The 17,064-nt window shown below is 39.2% G+C and overlaps 2 protein-coding genes across 4 annotated transcripts in view; one reads left to right on the forward strand and one right to left on the reverse strand.

Annotated features, from left to right (window-relative positions):
* Nucleotides 1–326: 326 nt before the first annotated feature.
* Nucleotides 327–13,635, forward strand: slc22a16 (solute carrier family 22 member 16). Of its 2 annotated transcripts, XR_190948.4 has the most exons (9): nt 327–478; nt 2,852–3,328; nt 4,212–4,329; nt 6,536–7,097; nt 8,429–8,556; nt 9,768–9,877; nt 10,244–10,343; nt 10,482–10,713; nt 12,017–13,635. XR_190948.4 is itself a non-coding variant. In XM_004541753.4 (8 exons), the coding sequence occupies exons 1-8, from the start codon at nt 435–437 to the stop codon at nt 10,647–10,649; spliced, it is 1,707 nt and encodes a 568-aa protein (XP_004541810.1). In that variant the 5' UTR covers nt 327–434; the 3' UTR covers nt 10,650–10,934. The 2 variants fall into 2 exon arrangements, 1 of the variants encoding a protein (XP_004541810.1); XM_004541753.4 differs by lacking the exon at nt 12,017–13,635 and having other exon boundaries at nt 10,482–10,934.
* Nucleotides 13,636–13,691: 56 nt separating this feature from the next.
* Nucleotides 13,692–17,064, reverse strand: part of usta (uronyl 2-sulfotransferase a) — a 59,287-nt gene continuing 55,914 nt past the window's right edge. For both annotated transcript variants that reach the window (XM_004541751.5, XM_004541752.4), the window contains 3 exons: nt 16,594–16,691; nt 16,321–16,478; nt 13,692–15,458 (listed from right to left, as the gene is read on the reverse strand). In XM_004541751.5, the coding sequence (XP_004541808.1) occupies nt 15,166–15,458; nt 16,321–16,478; nt 16,594–16,691 (549 nt within the window). In that variant the 3' untranslated portion in view covers nt 13,692–15,165. The remainder of the gene's footprint in view (nt 15,459–16,320; nt 16,479–16,593; nt 16,692–17,064) is intronic.

Here is a 17,064-nt window from a genome sequence, read left to right on the forward strand (position 1 = left end):
AAGACACCAGTCTATTTATTAAAACCACCCAGTCACGTGTTACCAATTATGAAGACGCAATTCTGGAAAAGTGTTGTGCTGACTTTTTCATTTTAGTATCGCTGAGGTGTTGCACTCTGTAGAGAGCATGTGTCCAGATTTGAGGGCGGCTCGCTTAGTTTAAAAATAAAAATTAAAAAGATTTGGGGCAGTTGTCTATTTCATTATATCTGGGAAGAGAAGAGAGGGCGTTTTTTTTTAACACCAGCGTCTCGCTTATAAGGTAGTTGCCCCAGGAGCTCGAGTCTGTCAATAGCCGTGTGTATGTGTCTGCCCCTCCCACCCTGCTTTCGTGAAGGCCTCTGTTCATTATTTGGTGCTGATCCGCTCAGGAGCTGCTGCCCGCCAGGGAGAGACGCACCGGGAGCCACCGCACACAAACGCGCCGTCAGAAAATGTCTGTGGAGAAAGTATTCGACGAGCTCGGACATTTCAAAAGGTACCGTGAGGATTGGCATGTTTTCTCTATAGTCAGTTGAAACTTTACATTTTCTTTATTCTTTATTCGAGTGGGGGGAATTTTGTGGTAGGAGGCACCAACTTTAGAACCGTAAATATTACACATCCCACTTCACATTGCTATTTTGAAAACAAACACTATTGAAAGTGGGAGATGACGTAATTTGTTTTACAGCAATGATACGGTATTTTTTTTTTTTATCTATACAGATATATCCATGTTTCAAAAAGGGGGTGGACATTCGCTTAGAGAAACTTTTGTCACCTCTTTGTAATTTTGAAAAATAACTAATTACAGTTAGAAATGGGCCTGTGTATCTTTAGGAGACACATGGTTAATGTATTTAAACTATAAAGTTTATATATTCGTTTTTAGTAGGCTTTTTCAAAATGACTTAATAAACACACCTAGAATTATTTCTTTCTGTGCGGGTTGGTTTTACCTGACTACCTCTCCATCAGTCAAGTTGTTTTCCCACTTTTTAACCTAAAAACGTTTAGGGTTTTATTAAAAAGCTGGTAAAAAAGTTTTACCTTTCCACACAGGTTGGGTACACTGCTAAAATCGCGAGTCACCATTAATTTCTTTATATTTTGAAGATGGAGGAGCAAGGGTTGGATTGAAAATCAGTAAAAAAAAAAAAAAGGCAGCCAGTGTCCAAAGAAGAACATGGATAGATTTTCAGAAAGCCCAGACAACTATTGCACAAAGTCACTTTAAAAATGACAAGAAAGTCTGACTCCTTGGAAGAAAACCGAGGCATGAGGGGTGTCTCAAGATGCTGTCTATGATATGTCCAGTGTTGGGAAGGTTACTTTTAAAATGTATTCCATTACAGATTACAGAATACATGCCCCAAAATGTATTCTGTAACGTATTCCGTTACGTTACTCAATGAGAGTAACGTATTCTGAATACTTTGGATTACTTAATATATTATCATGCTGGTTCATCAAGCGAGGGAGGGAGAAAAAGGAAAAGTACGAGCTGTCATCGAGCAAAAACAGGAGCTGAAGCATGTAAATATAATAATAACCACTGCAGCCAAGAAGAGTGCCTGAAGAGCCCAGTTGTAAGTAAGCTATTAAGACTTGACTGCACACCGTGTTCCTCTGAAAACAATAAGTTCCGTTGGAGCAGTCTTTCAACGCCTCTCTCTGTCTCTCGCAAGCAAAGTTGACCCACACAACAAAGTAAAGCTATTTTTCGGCTAAGAGCCCGACACAGAACCCACCATATTAGCCAGAGGTCCCTTTACTATGGTTCGGAGCCGCAGACCTTCAGTAACAGTAATAAATCACACAGCAATAGTACATTCACGTAGTTGTAAACAGCATGATAATATATTAAGTAATCCAAAGTATTCAGAATACGTTACTCTCATTGAGTAATGTAACGGAATACGAATACATTTTGGGGCATGTATTCTGTAATCTGTAATATGTCTGTGAAGGTTCTCAGTCATCCAGGTCATCGTAGTCAAAGGAGCTTGCAAAGAAAAGCGTCTGGACTTCTTTAAGTTGCTTGAAGACGTTTCACCTCTCATCCGAGAAGCTTCTTCAGTTCTCCCTCTGTGGGGGGTCACTCCCACTAGGTTTATATCTGGGACTCTCCACCATTTGACCTTAGAACTAAAGAAGCTTCTCAGATGAGAGGTGAAACGTCTTCAAGCAACTTAAAGAAGTCCAGACGCTTTTCTTTGCAAGCTCCTTTGACTGTAATCTGTAATGGAATACATTTTAAAAGTAACCTTCCCAACACTGAGCACGGACTACACTGCCTATGATGCTACATTCTTTAGAGCTATACCTGTAGCATTCTGCCTATTAGCTTAGCACAACAACAACAAAAAGTGCTCTCTCACCCAGGAAACACGCAGAGAGAGAGCATCACCCTGTAACCATGGCAACCGTAACGCCTGGAACAACAGAACATAGCTGTCAAACAAAACCCAAACAGTCCTGACCCGCGACAATATGAATTTCATATTATGAAACCGGAAAGTACCGCCGTGTAATCCACTTATTTCAACAAAGTAACTGTATTCTGAATACCACCTTTTTAAACGGTAACTGTAACGGAATACATGTACTCATATTTTGTATTTTAAATACGTAACGGCGGTACATGTATTCCGTTACTCCCCAACACTGGATATAGACTTGTTTTCTGAATAAATTACTACATTCAAAGCAATTGTCTTGAAACGATAATGCTGTTGGATACCTGGAAATGTCTTTTAGATTCCATTAAAAGTTGAACTATTAAGGTTGCCTTTGTAGAAGTTTTTTGTTTTTGTGGTGATACTGTAAAATCACCACAATAATTTTCCTGTATTCTCCTTCTGTCCAGATTTCAGGCATGTCTGTACTTTGCAGCAGTCTTCCAGGCCATAGCTTGTGGAATCCACTACCTGGCCTCAGTTTTTCTGGTGGAAACTCCAATTTTTGTGTCTAGCGTGCCCGGCAACATCACCGACGTTCTGTATGGTAACGTGACGGCAAGCAGCCTGGAAGAAATCTTACCAGTCTTCAAATCAGGTAGTGGACCACTGGTGGTGAAGACAGCAGAAGGAGAACAGTGGGAGCTAAGCCGGTGCCGCTGCACCCTTCGCATCAACCCAACACACTTTTCGTATGACTTCGATGGCAACAAAACAGTGAAAGAATGTACAGGGAACTTTGTTTATGACCACACCGAAGTTTACCAAAGCATTGTGACCGACTGGGACTTGGTATGTGATAAAGAGTGGCTGGCCAAGCTGTGCCAGCCCACATTCATGCTCGGGGTGCTGATTGGAGCGCTGGTGTTTGGGGACGTTGCTGACAGGTAAGCAGGGGCTGCTGTAAGATGAGGTCAAGGTTATTTTCAGGCAACATGTAGAGTCAAAGACAGGGGTTAAATGTTACCATGTGACACTTTTTGAGTTAAGTTTTAAACAGGAAGGGCTGTCCTGGCATAGACTATATGTTTAAAAAAAAAAAAGGAACTTGCCAAAGTAGTTGTAATTCATGTAGTTGTAATTTCAGGATGTATGGCTTCACATTAGGTCAAGAAGGTAGTGGAAAGAAATTATTATAGTGAAAATGAGGCAGGACAAGTGAAAGCATAGTTGATGTAGATTGGGGGAAAAAGAAGTGGAAGGTAATGACTGGAGCAGAATGCAAAGCCAGATTTGAGTGGTTAGCATTTACATGTGCAGGGGTGGCTGTAGCTCAGGAGGTAGCGCAGGTCACCTACTAATCGAAAGATTGGTGGTACGATCCATGGTTGCTCCAGTCTGTTTGCCAAATATCCTCTGGCAAGAAACTAAACCCCAGTTGCTCTCCGAATGCGAATTCGTTTGATTGTTAGATAGAAAGCACTTGAGCAAAAAAGTGAAAAAAATGCTTGCATGAATGGGTGAATGAGGCTTGTTATATAAAGAGCTTCGGGAGAGTAGAAAAGCACTATATAAGAATCAGGCCATTTACCATTTACAGCAGTAAATTTTAGCAGAAAGCAGTCAGTCTTCTCCGTAACTTCATGCACAAGTATCATATTCCTGTCAAGCACTCCTGTCGAAATGATTTAAAACCACGTGCGACTGTGACAACTTTATAAGCCCCTTTTAATCAATTCCTTAACTGAATATACAAGCTCTTTTCTCTTCCTTTATTGGTCTGCTTGTCTCTGTAATTCTTTTTCACATAGTTTTCTTTCTCTCCACCAGAGTTGGGCGTGTGAAGATTCTGATGCTCACCAGCGTTTGTCAGTTTGGGTTCGGAGTAGCTGTAGCATTCTCCGGAAACTACTATTTCTTTGTGGTGCTCCGCTTTCTCCTTGCTATGGTGGGTACGGTTGTGAATGGTTACGTACCTGTGCGTGCGTGTGTTTTATAAAAAGCCAACGTGGGACAAGAGAAGTGGCATATTTGCAATGTTCTTCTTGCAAACAGCCACCAGTGGATGTTTCTCAGCTAAACAACCTCTTGTCCAGTCCCTAATGTTCTCAGGTAATATACTTGAATACACCCCCTGTAGGCATATTGCAGCTAAGCCAACATGCAAACCAAAAATACTCCTTAAATATGTAATTTAAGGAAATGTGACACAAACAGTGACAAACAGGTTTAGTTTCTGTCTTTATATTTAAACATGGGTTTGTTTGCTTTAGATGCAGATTATTTCATATCTGCTTAAACTAACACCCCTAAGGAAGGCGGTCTGTATGGTTACAAGTCCACATGTCAGTACATTAGCAGTGGTAGGGCAGCTACAGCTGTTGTTTTTCACATAGAGTCAGGCCCTTGTACACTGATACTGCACAGCTACACTATGAAACCACACGGCAAACCTACAAAGACTTATCCCCAAATCATTACTATGAACTATAAATTTGTTGTGTGCTGGTACTGTGTACAACAAGAGCATGCAGTCAGTTTCTCTTTGTTCATAAGTTCATAAGGTTGAACACAAAGGATATACTTCAGGTTTACTAGCATGATCATAACCTTATATTTAAAGTCTGAGGAACATAAGTTTTAAAAGACTAATACAGATATTTGCTGATTTAAAAATCTGATATTCCAATATATCGACCGATATTTTCCAAAACAGATTTCCCTAACATTTGTTATGTGTAGTTATTTGCTTATTTGTTTATACTCTGTCCGACTCTGTTGGGATTAGCTGGTTGTTGGGCGTTTCAAACACGGTTGCCAGCAGGGAAGCTGCAGAGTGCCATCTTGTGGACAAATTATGGTACTGTGCAAAAGTCTCAAGCCACCTCTCACTCAGCATTTGCAGCTGTTTATTGAAACATGAGCTAACATACAAGGAAATACAATAAATAGGACAGATTCTGCAAAGGTCTAACAAGTTTTTAGGGAATATTTGGTATGACCACCTTTATTCTTTGACAGACCCTGAACTCTCACTTTTTAGTAATTTCTTTAAGTTGTCTACAGGAATAGTTCTCCATGCAGCGTGAAGGACATTCAAAGCTCTTCTATGTATGTTGGCTGTCTTATGTTCTGTTCTCTATCAAGATGATCCCATAGCACTCTGGGGAAGCCAATCCACGACTAATAGTGTTCCACTGTGATTTTTTTTTCTGTCCAGGTGTAAATGGGTTTAGGATTATTGCCAATATGAAAAATGAAGTGCAATTACATTATTTCCTAACGGTATTGCATGGTGGATCAAAATCTGATGGTGTTCAAATATCCATCAATTTTGACAAGATCCCCAACATCACTGGTTGAAACGCCACCCCAAACCACGACACTGTGTTTTAAAGATGGCTGCAGACAGTCGCTATTGTACCACTGAACTGACATCCTCTGTAAATATTGATGATGACTTAAACCAAAAAATTTAAATTTCGATTCATTACTCCATAAGATCTGTTCCCACTCAAATTCAGTTCAAGTCTTCTATAATTTGGTATACCTCTGCCTTTTCTCCCATTTCCCTTTCATAAGAATGCCTTCTTGACAGCCACCTTTCCACTCAGACCGTTTCTGGTGAGGCTGTAACCAACAGTAAATGGATCAACTGATTGACCAGATCTATCTTTCAGATCTTTGCTGTCTTTTCCCCCCAGTTTATCCCTGAATGATTCATAGGTCAGTGTTAAGTGGCTTAACAAACAAAGAAACAAAAACCACAAACCTCCCAAAGACAAATTAAACAAAAGCAAAAAATTTCAGCCACCAGGTCAGGTAAAAAGTCTGGACTGAAAATGAGTGAAAAAGCAGCCAATGTCCAAAGAAAAACTTCAGAAGGCCTGTTTCTCAAGTGCACTTTAAAAATCTTAAGAAAGTCTAGCTCCTTGGAAACCAAATATTAAGAAATGATGGATGACTCAAGACTTTTGCACAGTACTATATACAACATCAACATCTGTAACATGTTAGAAGGGCATTTTGTCCATCTCTTATTTTATTTTTTTACATTTTCATTTCTTGGCCACTTTATCTGTTTTCTGTGGAAAACTGCTATTAAACTGCTATTAAAATGACTAGTTCCTATTTCTCATCTTTGCTTTTGACAGGTGTCTAGTGGCTATCTGGTGGTGGTCTTTGTCTATGTAACAGAGTTCACTGGCAACAAGGTACGCACATGGACATCGATGCATGTGCATGCAGCCTTTGCTGTTGGCGTCATGATGGTGGCTCTGACTGGTTACCTGGTGCGGGTGTGGTGGATCTACCAGATAGTCCTCTCCGTATGCACCGCACCTTTCTTGCTCTTTTGCTGGAAGTTTCCCGAGACTCCCTTTTACTTGATGGCCAAGGGCCGCTATGAGGAAACTGAGAAACTGCTGAATGTGATTGCCCGCGTCAACGGCCTTGAATGCAGGCTGAAAGCTGAGGATCTCCTGGAGCCAGGGAAGAGAGAAGATGGCAAAAGTCTGCTGAAGGGAGACACAGACGAGCAGTCATCCAAGCCTGAGAAGAAGCTGACCATCGTGGACCTGTTTGGCAGCTGGAGGATGGCCGGTCGTACATGCACAGTGTGGGCCATCTGGTTCATCGGCAGTCTGGGCTACTACGTCTTCTCTCTGGGCTCAGTAAATCTGGGAGGAAACCAGTATGTTAACCTCTTCCTTGCTGGTAAGTGATTGTCACATGAGTGTGAATTTGGTACTGAGATTGCAAAACTATAAACATGTATTTAATATTGTGATCATATTGGCACTTTTTTTTTTTTTACCTTTGGTGTCAGATGTAGAATAGTGTCTCTGCTTCTTACTCTACTTCAGAGTGTTTCCAGTGAGTCTGGAGATGATTTAGTTCACCTGTTTAATCTAAAAACAACTCTTGCTACTTCTAAGTTGAGCAGAACCTTATGTGGAAATTTCAAACACAGTAAAAATGATATGTTCCTCTACTTTGCTTTGTTTAGTGCTCTGTATATGTAACCGAGAGTGAAATCAGACTGCGAGGACTCAACAAAAATAGCAGCGCTCCATCTTTAAGCTAAATGGCTTCCTCGTGGTTTTCTGTCTGATTGAGAAAATAGGATTTACAGTCTAACAAACATCTTTTAGTTGAACTGATATAGTGTTCATGTAATGCTATTTGAAAACACGGGATTTTATTTAACCTTTGACTCAGGACAGAGGAGGTGGAGCCTGGACAAAACAAAAGGTTAATAGGGAGAAGAGACATCCTCCTGGGGGATGTAACAGTACGATCACTTAATTATAAAATAAGTTTGCAGAATTTATTACTAGCTGTGACTTAGGTAGGTAGGTAGATTATTAATCCCACAAGGGAAATTGTTGACATTAGATAAGAGTAAAGATTGTGGCAGATAACCAAATGTGTAACCAAGTCGACCAAGAAAAAGTCCACTTACCTCCATCTTTACCTAGAGGTCGAGTAGAAGAATATTTCTGCCACCTCTCCCTTAAAACTGTCATGAGTCTAGAAGCATGATTGGATAATGATGTTGTTTGGCTTGTTTTTGGGTTTTTTATTGGGGTTTTTTTGCATTTCACAACTCTCCAGTAGATTTCCATTCAGGACAGTAAACTTGAAGGTTTTTTTCAGATTTGAGTGTTGATTCTTAACATGCAGATTGGATGTCTAGGTCATCACTGAAATTGAGGTTAACATCAAAATGACTGCTGAAATGTGTTTCAGGATGACTGCTTAGAAATATAATTGTAAATTATGTTAATTCAAGTCACAAAGTAATTGTTTTAAATGAATTGTCTTGTATCTTCACGCTCAACGGAAAGTGTATTTTTAATCTTGATCATTTAATTGCCAGAGGAATATTTAGTGAGTGATCCCCATTTACTTCCATTAGAGGCACAGTGAAGAGCATATCTGGGAGGCAGCTTTTCAGATGGTTATTTAGGTCCTCCAGATAGAATGTCACTGTCAGTGCCAGTGATAATCCCTGACAGAGAGCGGCTGTGGTTGGTTGTTTCCAGGTGCAGTGGAGCTCCCCTCTTATCTGGTTGGCTGTTTTGCAATGGATCGAATTGGAAGGAAGAAGACGTGTGCCCCATCTCTGCTCCTGGCTGCGGTCGCCTGTTTTCTCGTTATTGTGGTACCTGCTGTACGTACAGAGATGCACCCTACCCCCACCCCCACCCCCCACCACCAAAAAAAAGTTCAGCTGTTCACAGAAATCTGCAGTCATCTTTAGGTGCAAGTGTCAGAGTTCAACAGTACCAGCCCAGTGACAAGGCGATAAATCAGACAGTCCAAACTGTACAAGTACATGTACTTTAAGAAACTCTCTCTAACATGTGTTAAGTTCTGAGGCAACTTTGCAATCCTAAGCTATACCGCCATGTCTTTTTTGGAGGGAAGAGGCTTCGTCTTGGTAACTCTTACAAATGAGCCATGCTTGTAATCCTGCATCCTAACTGCATGTGGAGCTTTACACATGTGACAGTGATGCTACTGCTTACAAGATAGAATAAATATAGCATAGAGTTACTTAAAGTACTTGTACTCTAATGAACTCGACTGTTATTGCGATGTATTTTGTGATCACTGACCAGTACTAATGAGATCCGACACTTGAAGCTCCCAACATGTGTTCTGAGCTCTGGCCCAAATTAGCACTGTTCATGGATGAGCTGGCAAACAGCTGGTACTTCATTTTTAAATAAATATGACCTTTGATCTTAGGAGCCACGCAAACAGTGAAAGATGGAAAAAAAATAGCAGCATGGAGACAGGGGACACGTCTAAAGTTCTGTGTCGCAACCCTGCTGACACGGCAGTAGCGACCCTTTTACTCACACCTGTTCATTCCAGCTGTCATGAATCCAGTTGCAGTCTCATTAAGTTCCAGTTTGTTTCCAGCACTTCTTAATAGAAACCACACGATAGCTTGGCTGTATACAGTTTATACACTGCTTTGTAGTCAATGGGAATTAATAATCAAATACATTTCATTTTACATTCAAGCTTATTCTTCACTTAGTTACCATATATTAACATGTATGTTTTTATGGATGTTTTAAGTCAAGGGCATGTTTGACACACAATCAGAACTTGTCAGAGAGTATAATAATGAATTAAATTATAGTGACTGACAGAGCAACACTTATTAAGTTCGTTAAGTCTCTGATGAGCAAGGGCAATCAGGTGTACAAGTACTTAAGTACAAGTACTTACTTGTGCTTTCTTGAGTTTTTAAAAGTAGTATATGCACCTGGAATTTAGTTTTGTTATTTGGTGCTACGTGATTAAAGCTAAATTGAATTGAAATCTTTGTCTTTCTCTTTGTTTTTCTTTCTCTCTTCATTTCTACAGGACATAGAGATCCTAACTATTGTTCTGAGTATGATAGGAAAGTTTGCTATTGCAATTGCCTTTGGTCTCATCTACCTCTACACCTGCGAGCTTTACCCGACTATCATCAGGTAAGCACGCTAAAGAGTTTTGTTTTTGTTTTAAGGGTTTGCTAAAACTGCTAAAACTATTATTTTTTTCATATTGCAAAAACTAAAGAACTCTTTATACGTGAAACAGAAAATTCATGCATTCATATACAACCATAATTTCAGGTTAAAGTTGATTTGATTTGGAAATCATTGCATTCTGTTCTTGAGAGCTTTACTGGAATAGGGGTTTGTACTTTGCTGCTATATTAAGGGCAAAGTTTCATGTTTGAATCTTCCACTTTAGAACTAGCTAGACCTGTGAACTAAATTTAAAAACTGAAATCAATGTAATATTCCGACTTTTAATTAATTCTAACAGAGGGAGTAATGCTGCTCTTTCTCCAGGTCTTTGGCAGTAGGTAGTGGCAGTATGATGTGCCGTGTCGGCAGTGTGGTGGCCCCTTTCTGTGTCTACCTGGCTGACATCTGGATCTACCTACCTCAGGTATAGAAATGCATTTAATGTTTTAGCTGTCAACTTCCATTTGTTCTCATTTATCATAGTTTATTTCTAAGTTTACCCTGGCAGCACTGCTAAATTAAAAAATTTCCCCCCTTTTTCTCAATCACAACCTGTGTTTAGCTTATTGTAGGAATCCTGGCATTAATTTTTGGAGTACTCGCACTGTTTCTGCCTGAGACCCTTGGCAAACCTCTGACAACCACCTTGGAAGAGGCTGAATCTCTGGGACGTAAGCCCAGCAAGATGAACGACAGACTGGAGCTGAACCAGCATGGAGCAAAAGCTTGAGCCGTACACTTCAGGGAACACAGAGATCTACACACAAGGAGACAAGCTGTGGAAGAGAGACGAGGTAACAACAGTTAAATACCTGGAAACAAAAACGACAGATTAATAGGATGGTTGGAAAAAAGTGAAAAACAAGAAAAGATACGTTTTTATGATAACTTGTGAAGTGACTTTTTTGTTGACATTTTGTTCTGTAAAGTGACCAACAGCTTGATATTTTAGGAGGCCTGAGAACTTCCTCACAATCTTCTGCTCTATCATGTAAACACCACAAAACAATGAAAATCATGTGCCATGTGTGGTAATTTGTGAAAGCATACTTTGAGTCTTTTTTGTAGTTTCGATCATAATTTCTATTACTGATTTTAACTTTGTACTTAAAATTTTTTTCAAAATTTCTTGGAACACAGCTACAAATAAGACAGACATGACAGACAATAGAAAGACTTTATTTATTTTTAAATCAAATGAAGTTTTTGTAGTTATAGGCAGAACAAAAGCAGATTTTTATGTTAGGTCGTCAGGTGTTTCTTGCCCTGTTGGGCTTCTTTCAAGCAGTGTTTCAGCGGGTATCCTCCTGCTCTTACCACAGTGTTTATATTACCGACAAGAAGTGATGACCAAAACTATTAAAATCAGACTCCAGCTGTACTGAACCAAGTCATCCTTTAAAACAAAGTTATCAAAGCTAAACTGCTGCACATTTTTTGGCATCTCCGACCATCTGACCAGATCATGGCAGTGCCTTGGTTATTTTATACCATAATAAATCGTATGTCGTGTATCTAGAATGTATTATTCTAATATTAAATAAGTGCCTTCAACTTGCCTTTTAAGGCTTTCTTTTAATCTCAGGACATCAGTTTTGCTGTGAATCTATCACTGGATTTATTCTCAACTGCCTCTTGTTAAAGATCAAATATTTAAAGGTAACAAAAGAGCAAAGTTTTGCACACCATTGTTAGACCTTTATTAGTTCTTCTTCTTCCTATTATTGTGACCTTTATTAAAGGTTAATGAATTTTCTAATTACCCATAAACATTACGGCGATCACAATAACAGTGTGCAGGAGTTTTTTAATTGCTCATCTTGTCTAAGATGCCATTGCTGAGCTTTACTATGCCTTTGTTATCTAATCTGTGTGCATGTGTGGGTATAACTGAGTAGAACAGTCAAGTTAAGATTTTTTTTATATGCGCTTATATGCAATCAGACGCTAGGCAGATTAAGAAAAGAAGCATAATAGTACCTTATAGAGTCTTCAAGAGTCAAATATGATCTCCAGATGTTTGGACCAAATACAGGGATGGACCACAACACTGTGGAGATGTACTGTATATACCTGATTTACAATATTATGTTACAGTTATGGTGCATTAATCCAAAGGAGAAAAAGAACAGCGGCTGGTGTTCTAAAACTGGTGACTGGTCTGCAATCAACAGTATGGACTTTTCCATTAATAGCATCCTCGTCTTATTTTGATTTACAATAAATATGCAGAGGATTGACACTGGGGTTTATGGCTTTTTCATTCTGTTCATATGAACTGGCTTTAGTTAGCACAGTTTTACAGTGATACAGAAAGAGACTTTATAAACCTCGGTAAAGGAGCAAGTGAATTCCTTCCATTTGTCAATAAGGAAAGTTTGAACTTGGTGCTGGAAATGCAAAAATAATACAGCAGGTCTGAGGATACGGTGCCTATATACATTAACAGCTTTGTGTTTGATGGTGAAGGGGAAGTCCCACAGCCACAGTGACATTCCCATCGCCATTACCGAATACATAAAGGTCCTCTGTGTTCAACTTTTCAGGAGAAAACTACCAGTTTTTATGTGTGTGTGCTTATGTGTATGGAAAAGTACTAAACATGAGTTCTTCTAACGTGAACTTCCAGTTCTGGCGTGATACTGGTGCCTCAAATAGAGTGGGGGCTATTACTGGGCTAAATGGAGCGAGTAAGGATGTAAGGATGTTGTTATCAATCTGCTTCATGTAAGTGATTATCTCCTGTTGTTGACGATGTGCCAAAATTCTGAAAATGTAATGAATGTTTGTGGATATTTCCAAAAACATTTTGTCACTCAAATTTTTCAAGATTTAAATAAAAAAACATTTGAGTATTACAATGAGTGATGACTATTTACGCTTTATTGAGTGCACCTTGCTAGTATTCGGTTGGAGCACCTGTTGTGTTCAGAACAGCTTTAGTTATTTGTGGCATATATTCAACAAGGTGCTGGAAATATTCACACATTCACATTGTGCTCATAAAGCAGTGGTAAGATGTGGCATTTAAACACTGTTCAGGTCCCAGAATACGGCAAGAAAATGTCCCACACCCCATTTAAACACCATCTGTGGCCTGAACCATTGATATAAGTCGGTATAGATCATGATGGTTTTCATGATGTTTACGTCCTAGCATAAATGTCTGAGCAGAATTCAAGATATCGGGCAACATTCTTCCAATATCCTGTTGAATTGTAGCCACAGTTTCCTGCTCTTAGCTCAAAGGAGTGGCACCTGGTGTGGCTGCTTTAGGCCATCTGCTTCAAGATTTGACATGCCAGAATAAATACTCTTGTGCATACAGAGCTGCATGCTAGGTATGTATAGTAACTCATGCCCCGAGTTACACAGTTACTTAGCTTGAAGTGGTATGGCCATTCTCTTCTGACCTCCGACATCAGCATGGCATTGTCACCCAGAGAAATGCTGCCAAGTGGATATTTTCCATTTTCTTCTGACTCTACTCTGTTAACCCTGTGGTGGTGTGGGAAAAATCCCAAAACATCATGGTACCAACAACATGCCTCAACGTCCCCAAAATTACCTTTCTGTCTTTAAGGGCCACTTTTTTTAAAGTGGTCAGTGAGTGAATGCCCTCTCTTAAACAAAGGTTCTTGGAAAAAATGCCTACATATTATATATATACATATAGTTAGCAATTCCCCGAATGGAGTCACCATAATAAGTCTGTAAAAAGTACGTTTTTTTCTGTATCAAAACCATTTTTAAGTAAAACAGGGGCAATAGCTGCAATAGTAAGAGGACATTTATTGACGGTCTTTGTTAGTTGTTCATTCATTGTCCATTGTTCATTCTAGACACCCTTAAATGCCGAAAATTGTTTTATAGCCACCAGCATAAACAACAACAAAAAAAATGTGAGCGTTAAACATTGTTTTTTTTTTATCTTCCTGAGAATTTTATATGGAATGCAAATGAATAGAAAACAATAAATAAAACTAGCAAAAAACAAAACATGGAACATAATGATGAAGATACGCAGAACAGAGATTAAGATGGTAGAGTGAAATGTTTAGTCACGTAATAGCTTATGGTTAATTGTTTTTTTTAAATCTGTGATGAAAAAGCACTGTGGAGCTGCTGGATAATTAGAAATAAGTATTAACTGGGCTTGGTAACACTTCACACACTTTGATGATAACATTAATATACAGAAAACCCTTAAACAACAAATAATCTGAGTTGAAATGACAGGCAAATCAGCATTCAGTTGTGACCAAATCCCTCATTTTGCTGCAGATGTTAAGGAAATGTCACCTAACACAAAGTGCAGTGTATTCATACAGTTTTGCAAAAAAAACTGCTATTTGGCAAGCTCAATCTTTTAAACTTTGGAATACAAATTAGGCTTCATAAAGGCTTTTAACTCACTCTACAGTATCAACATATAGCCTGTCCCAAATAATAAATCTTTGCTAAAATACACAGCTTGTTTGGTCAAACTCAATCATTCATGCACACTTTTGGAATTCTCTGAATTCATACTTGAGTGCTCGCAGTTTAACCCTCATTTACACCTAATAGTATTTAACAAATTACACAAAATTACACAAAATGTTATAAACCAATACTAAAACAAATGAACTGACTATGTCACAACTCTGCCAGCTGTGCACAGAACTTTCTGCCACACAAATCCCAGAACCCTTAGTAAGGTCTGACAACAGTCCTGGAAGACTAATATACCTAAAAGGCTTATGGCACTTTTTAAAATTCACAACAACATCCAGCTTTCAGGACATCAAACCTCTCATAAAGTAGTAATCTGTCTTGGGAAATGCCTTTAATTCCTCTCCTATAGTAAACAACCTGGCGATAACATTTAGCACATTTCCAATCACAGTTAGCTGTCCAGATCTTGCACTAATCTCTCCCTGGAGATGACAGCGACAGTACGGTTTTTAAACGAACCCAAAAAGAAGCCCAAATTATAAAAAGGAAAACTTGAGTCAAGCAGATTGAGTTGAATATTATTTCCCATTGCCCTTGGTCAATTTATAAATAGAGCATTTTGTCCATCCAGTTTCTCAACTCTACAGTTTTCAGTGCTGAGCCTGTCAGTTTGGGAGTTGCACCTCAATTCTCTGGGTGACGCTGAAAGATTGAAACTCCTCCCCTTTGTCCTCAGGGTACAGTTTTCTTTAGCCAGTCCTAGCTAAGCAGCCGTTACGTGGCTGCGTCTAATGTTCATCGAGCATCCCTTAGGGATGAACCAGCCAGCTATTTGCATCCTCCAGATCCGTTTCCAGTTCCTCGTCTTCATCCAGAGGCTCTGGGGTTCGAAGGGCCAGTTGCCGCAGGAAATCATTTGAATAGGCGGGGGGTTTGGAAACAGACTTCAGGCCGATTTTTTTCTTCGTGAGGTGGAACTGGTCACGGACGAAGTTGTAAAACTCGTACTCATAGCGCATGCGGTGATACAGCACCTGCAGGGCCTCTAAAGTGGGGGTTTGTTTACGCACAGTGCCTGTCATGTTTCCCATTTTCCTATAATCTGCAACAAAATGATGGAGAGACAAAAAAACAAAGTTCAGCAAAGACTAAAATCAAAATGTTTTAAAAAAAGTTTCAAGCACATTTATTTAGACAGGAAATTACTTAATAACTATATCATATATCATCATCTTAAGCCACTTATTTTTCCAGTTAAGTAGCAAGTGATTGCTGTTTAATGTGAATGATTCATATATCACCTCATCTATTTAGATATCTTGCTACTAAGTCATCATGACAAGCGGTTCGCTAAGCTGGACAAAAATAACATGCAGCTCTTGGTATTTCTTCCTAGCTATATCTGTCACTATGGCCTTCTTGCTCTGCTTGTCCACCACTACTATGCCCTGTTGGTTAGCCATCACCAGTTTGTTTGTCTGTATCTGGAAGTCACAGGATCTTGACTACTATCCATATGAGTGCTAAGAGTGCTACCTAACTCTTATTGCAGCTCTTATAAAGGTGATATTTTTGATAAATCACATACAAAAGGTGTTGCTACCTTTTGTATGAAGTCACTAAATATTTCTCGTAATAAAGATCACCCCAAATCATGTAATAGCACATTTTTATGACATTCAAAATAAACAGATAAACTGTATCTTGTGATCAGAACCTCATTAAAAAAAAGGTATGGATAAATCAAATCATGAGAACTAACTCTGTCCTGTGTGGAAGTTAGAGCATTTTAACGGTCACTACCAGGCTATGCAAATTTGTGACAAAATACCCGCAAAACTATTCACATTCTAATTACGTTGATCACGTTACCATGCTAAAGACTTTTTTATTGTCTTGTATAGGAAAACATTCACTCGATACTCTGACAGCATAAAACATTCTATATCACAAGGTGCAGCTACCAGGGCTCTTGTAGATGTTGAGTACTCCAGTAAAGTAATGAGGTAAGAGCCTCTCTAGCAGGAGCAGAACGTCCTCCAGCTCTTCCAATATCCCCACAAGGAGGTAGTTCTCCAGCACATTCTGTTTGGCCCTCTCCAAAGCCCATACTCCTGGCTCTCTGTGTGAGACAGAAGGAAAATAAGACCAAGAGAAAGTTTGCACTAGAGTAGCATTACTTGGAAAGAAATATTACCAAGCTTTTGTAATGCAACTTGACAAAATCTCATAAATACCTGCACTGAGGATGCTGTCCACAGAAGTAGGGGATGATGTAGAAAACCCTTGGGTTGGAGCACTCAGGGTAATTCTCTAGGATGCAAACATTGATGTCCTGAAAGCAGACAAGCACATATGAGTCTTTATATTTTTGCTTTACTAATAATTTATGCTTTTTATTTTGATCTCAATCAGAATTGCAATTATTTCTTTTTACCACTAGAGGAAGCTATTCACTTGCACTGCCGTGAACCTGGACTGCTTGCCTGTCATTACCCCACAAGCCAAAGTGCTTTGTCAAACCACATCTTGTGCACAAAGATAAGCTCTTCCCTCTCATCTCAGTTGATCTCATAGGCTATGATACCACATAGGAAGAGAAAGTATTTTCAAATGAATTCGTGTTTAACTTAAAGATGTCACGATTAAGATAATGAGACCAGAGTTGTGAAACTTGAAAAACCACTTATCTGAAAAGCTATTGAGTA

Source organism: Maylandia zebra, linkage group LG15, assembly GCF_041146795.1.
Source record: "Maylandia zebra isolate NMK-2024a linkage group LG15, Mzebra_GT3a, whole genome shotgun sequence".
NCBI classification, from domain to species: domain Eukaryota; kingdom Metazoa; phylum Chordata; class Actinopteri; order Cichliformes; family Cichlidae; genus Maylandia; species Maylandia zebra.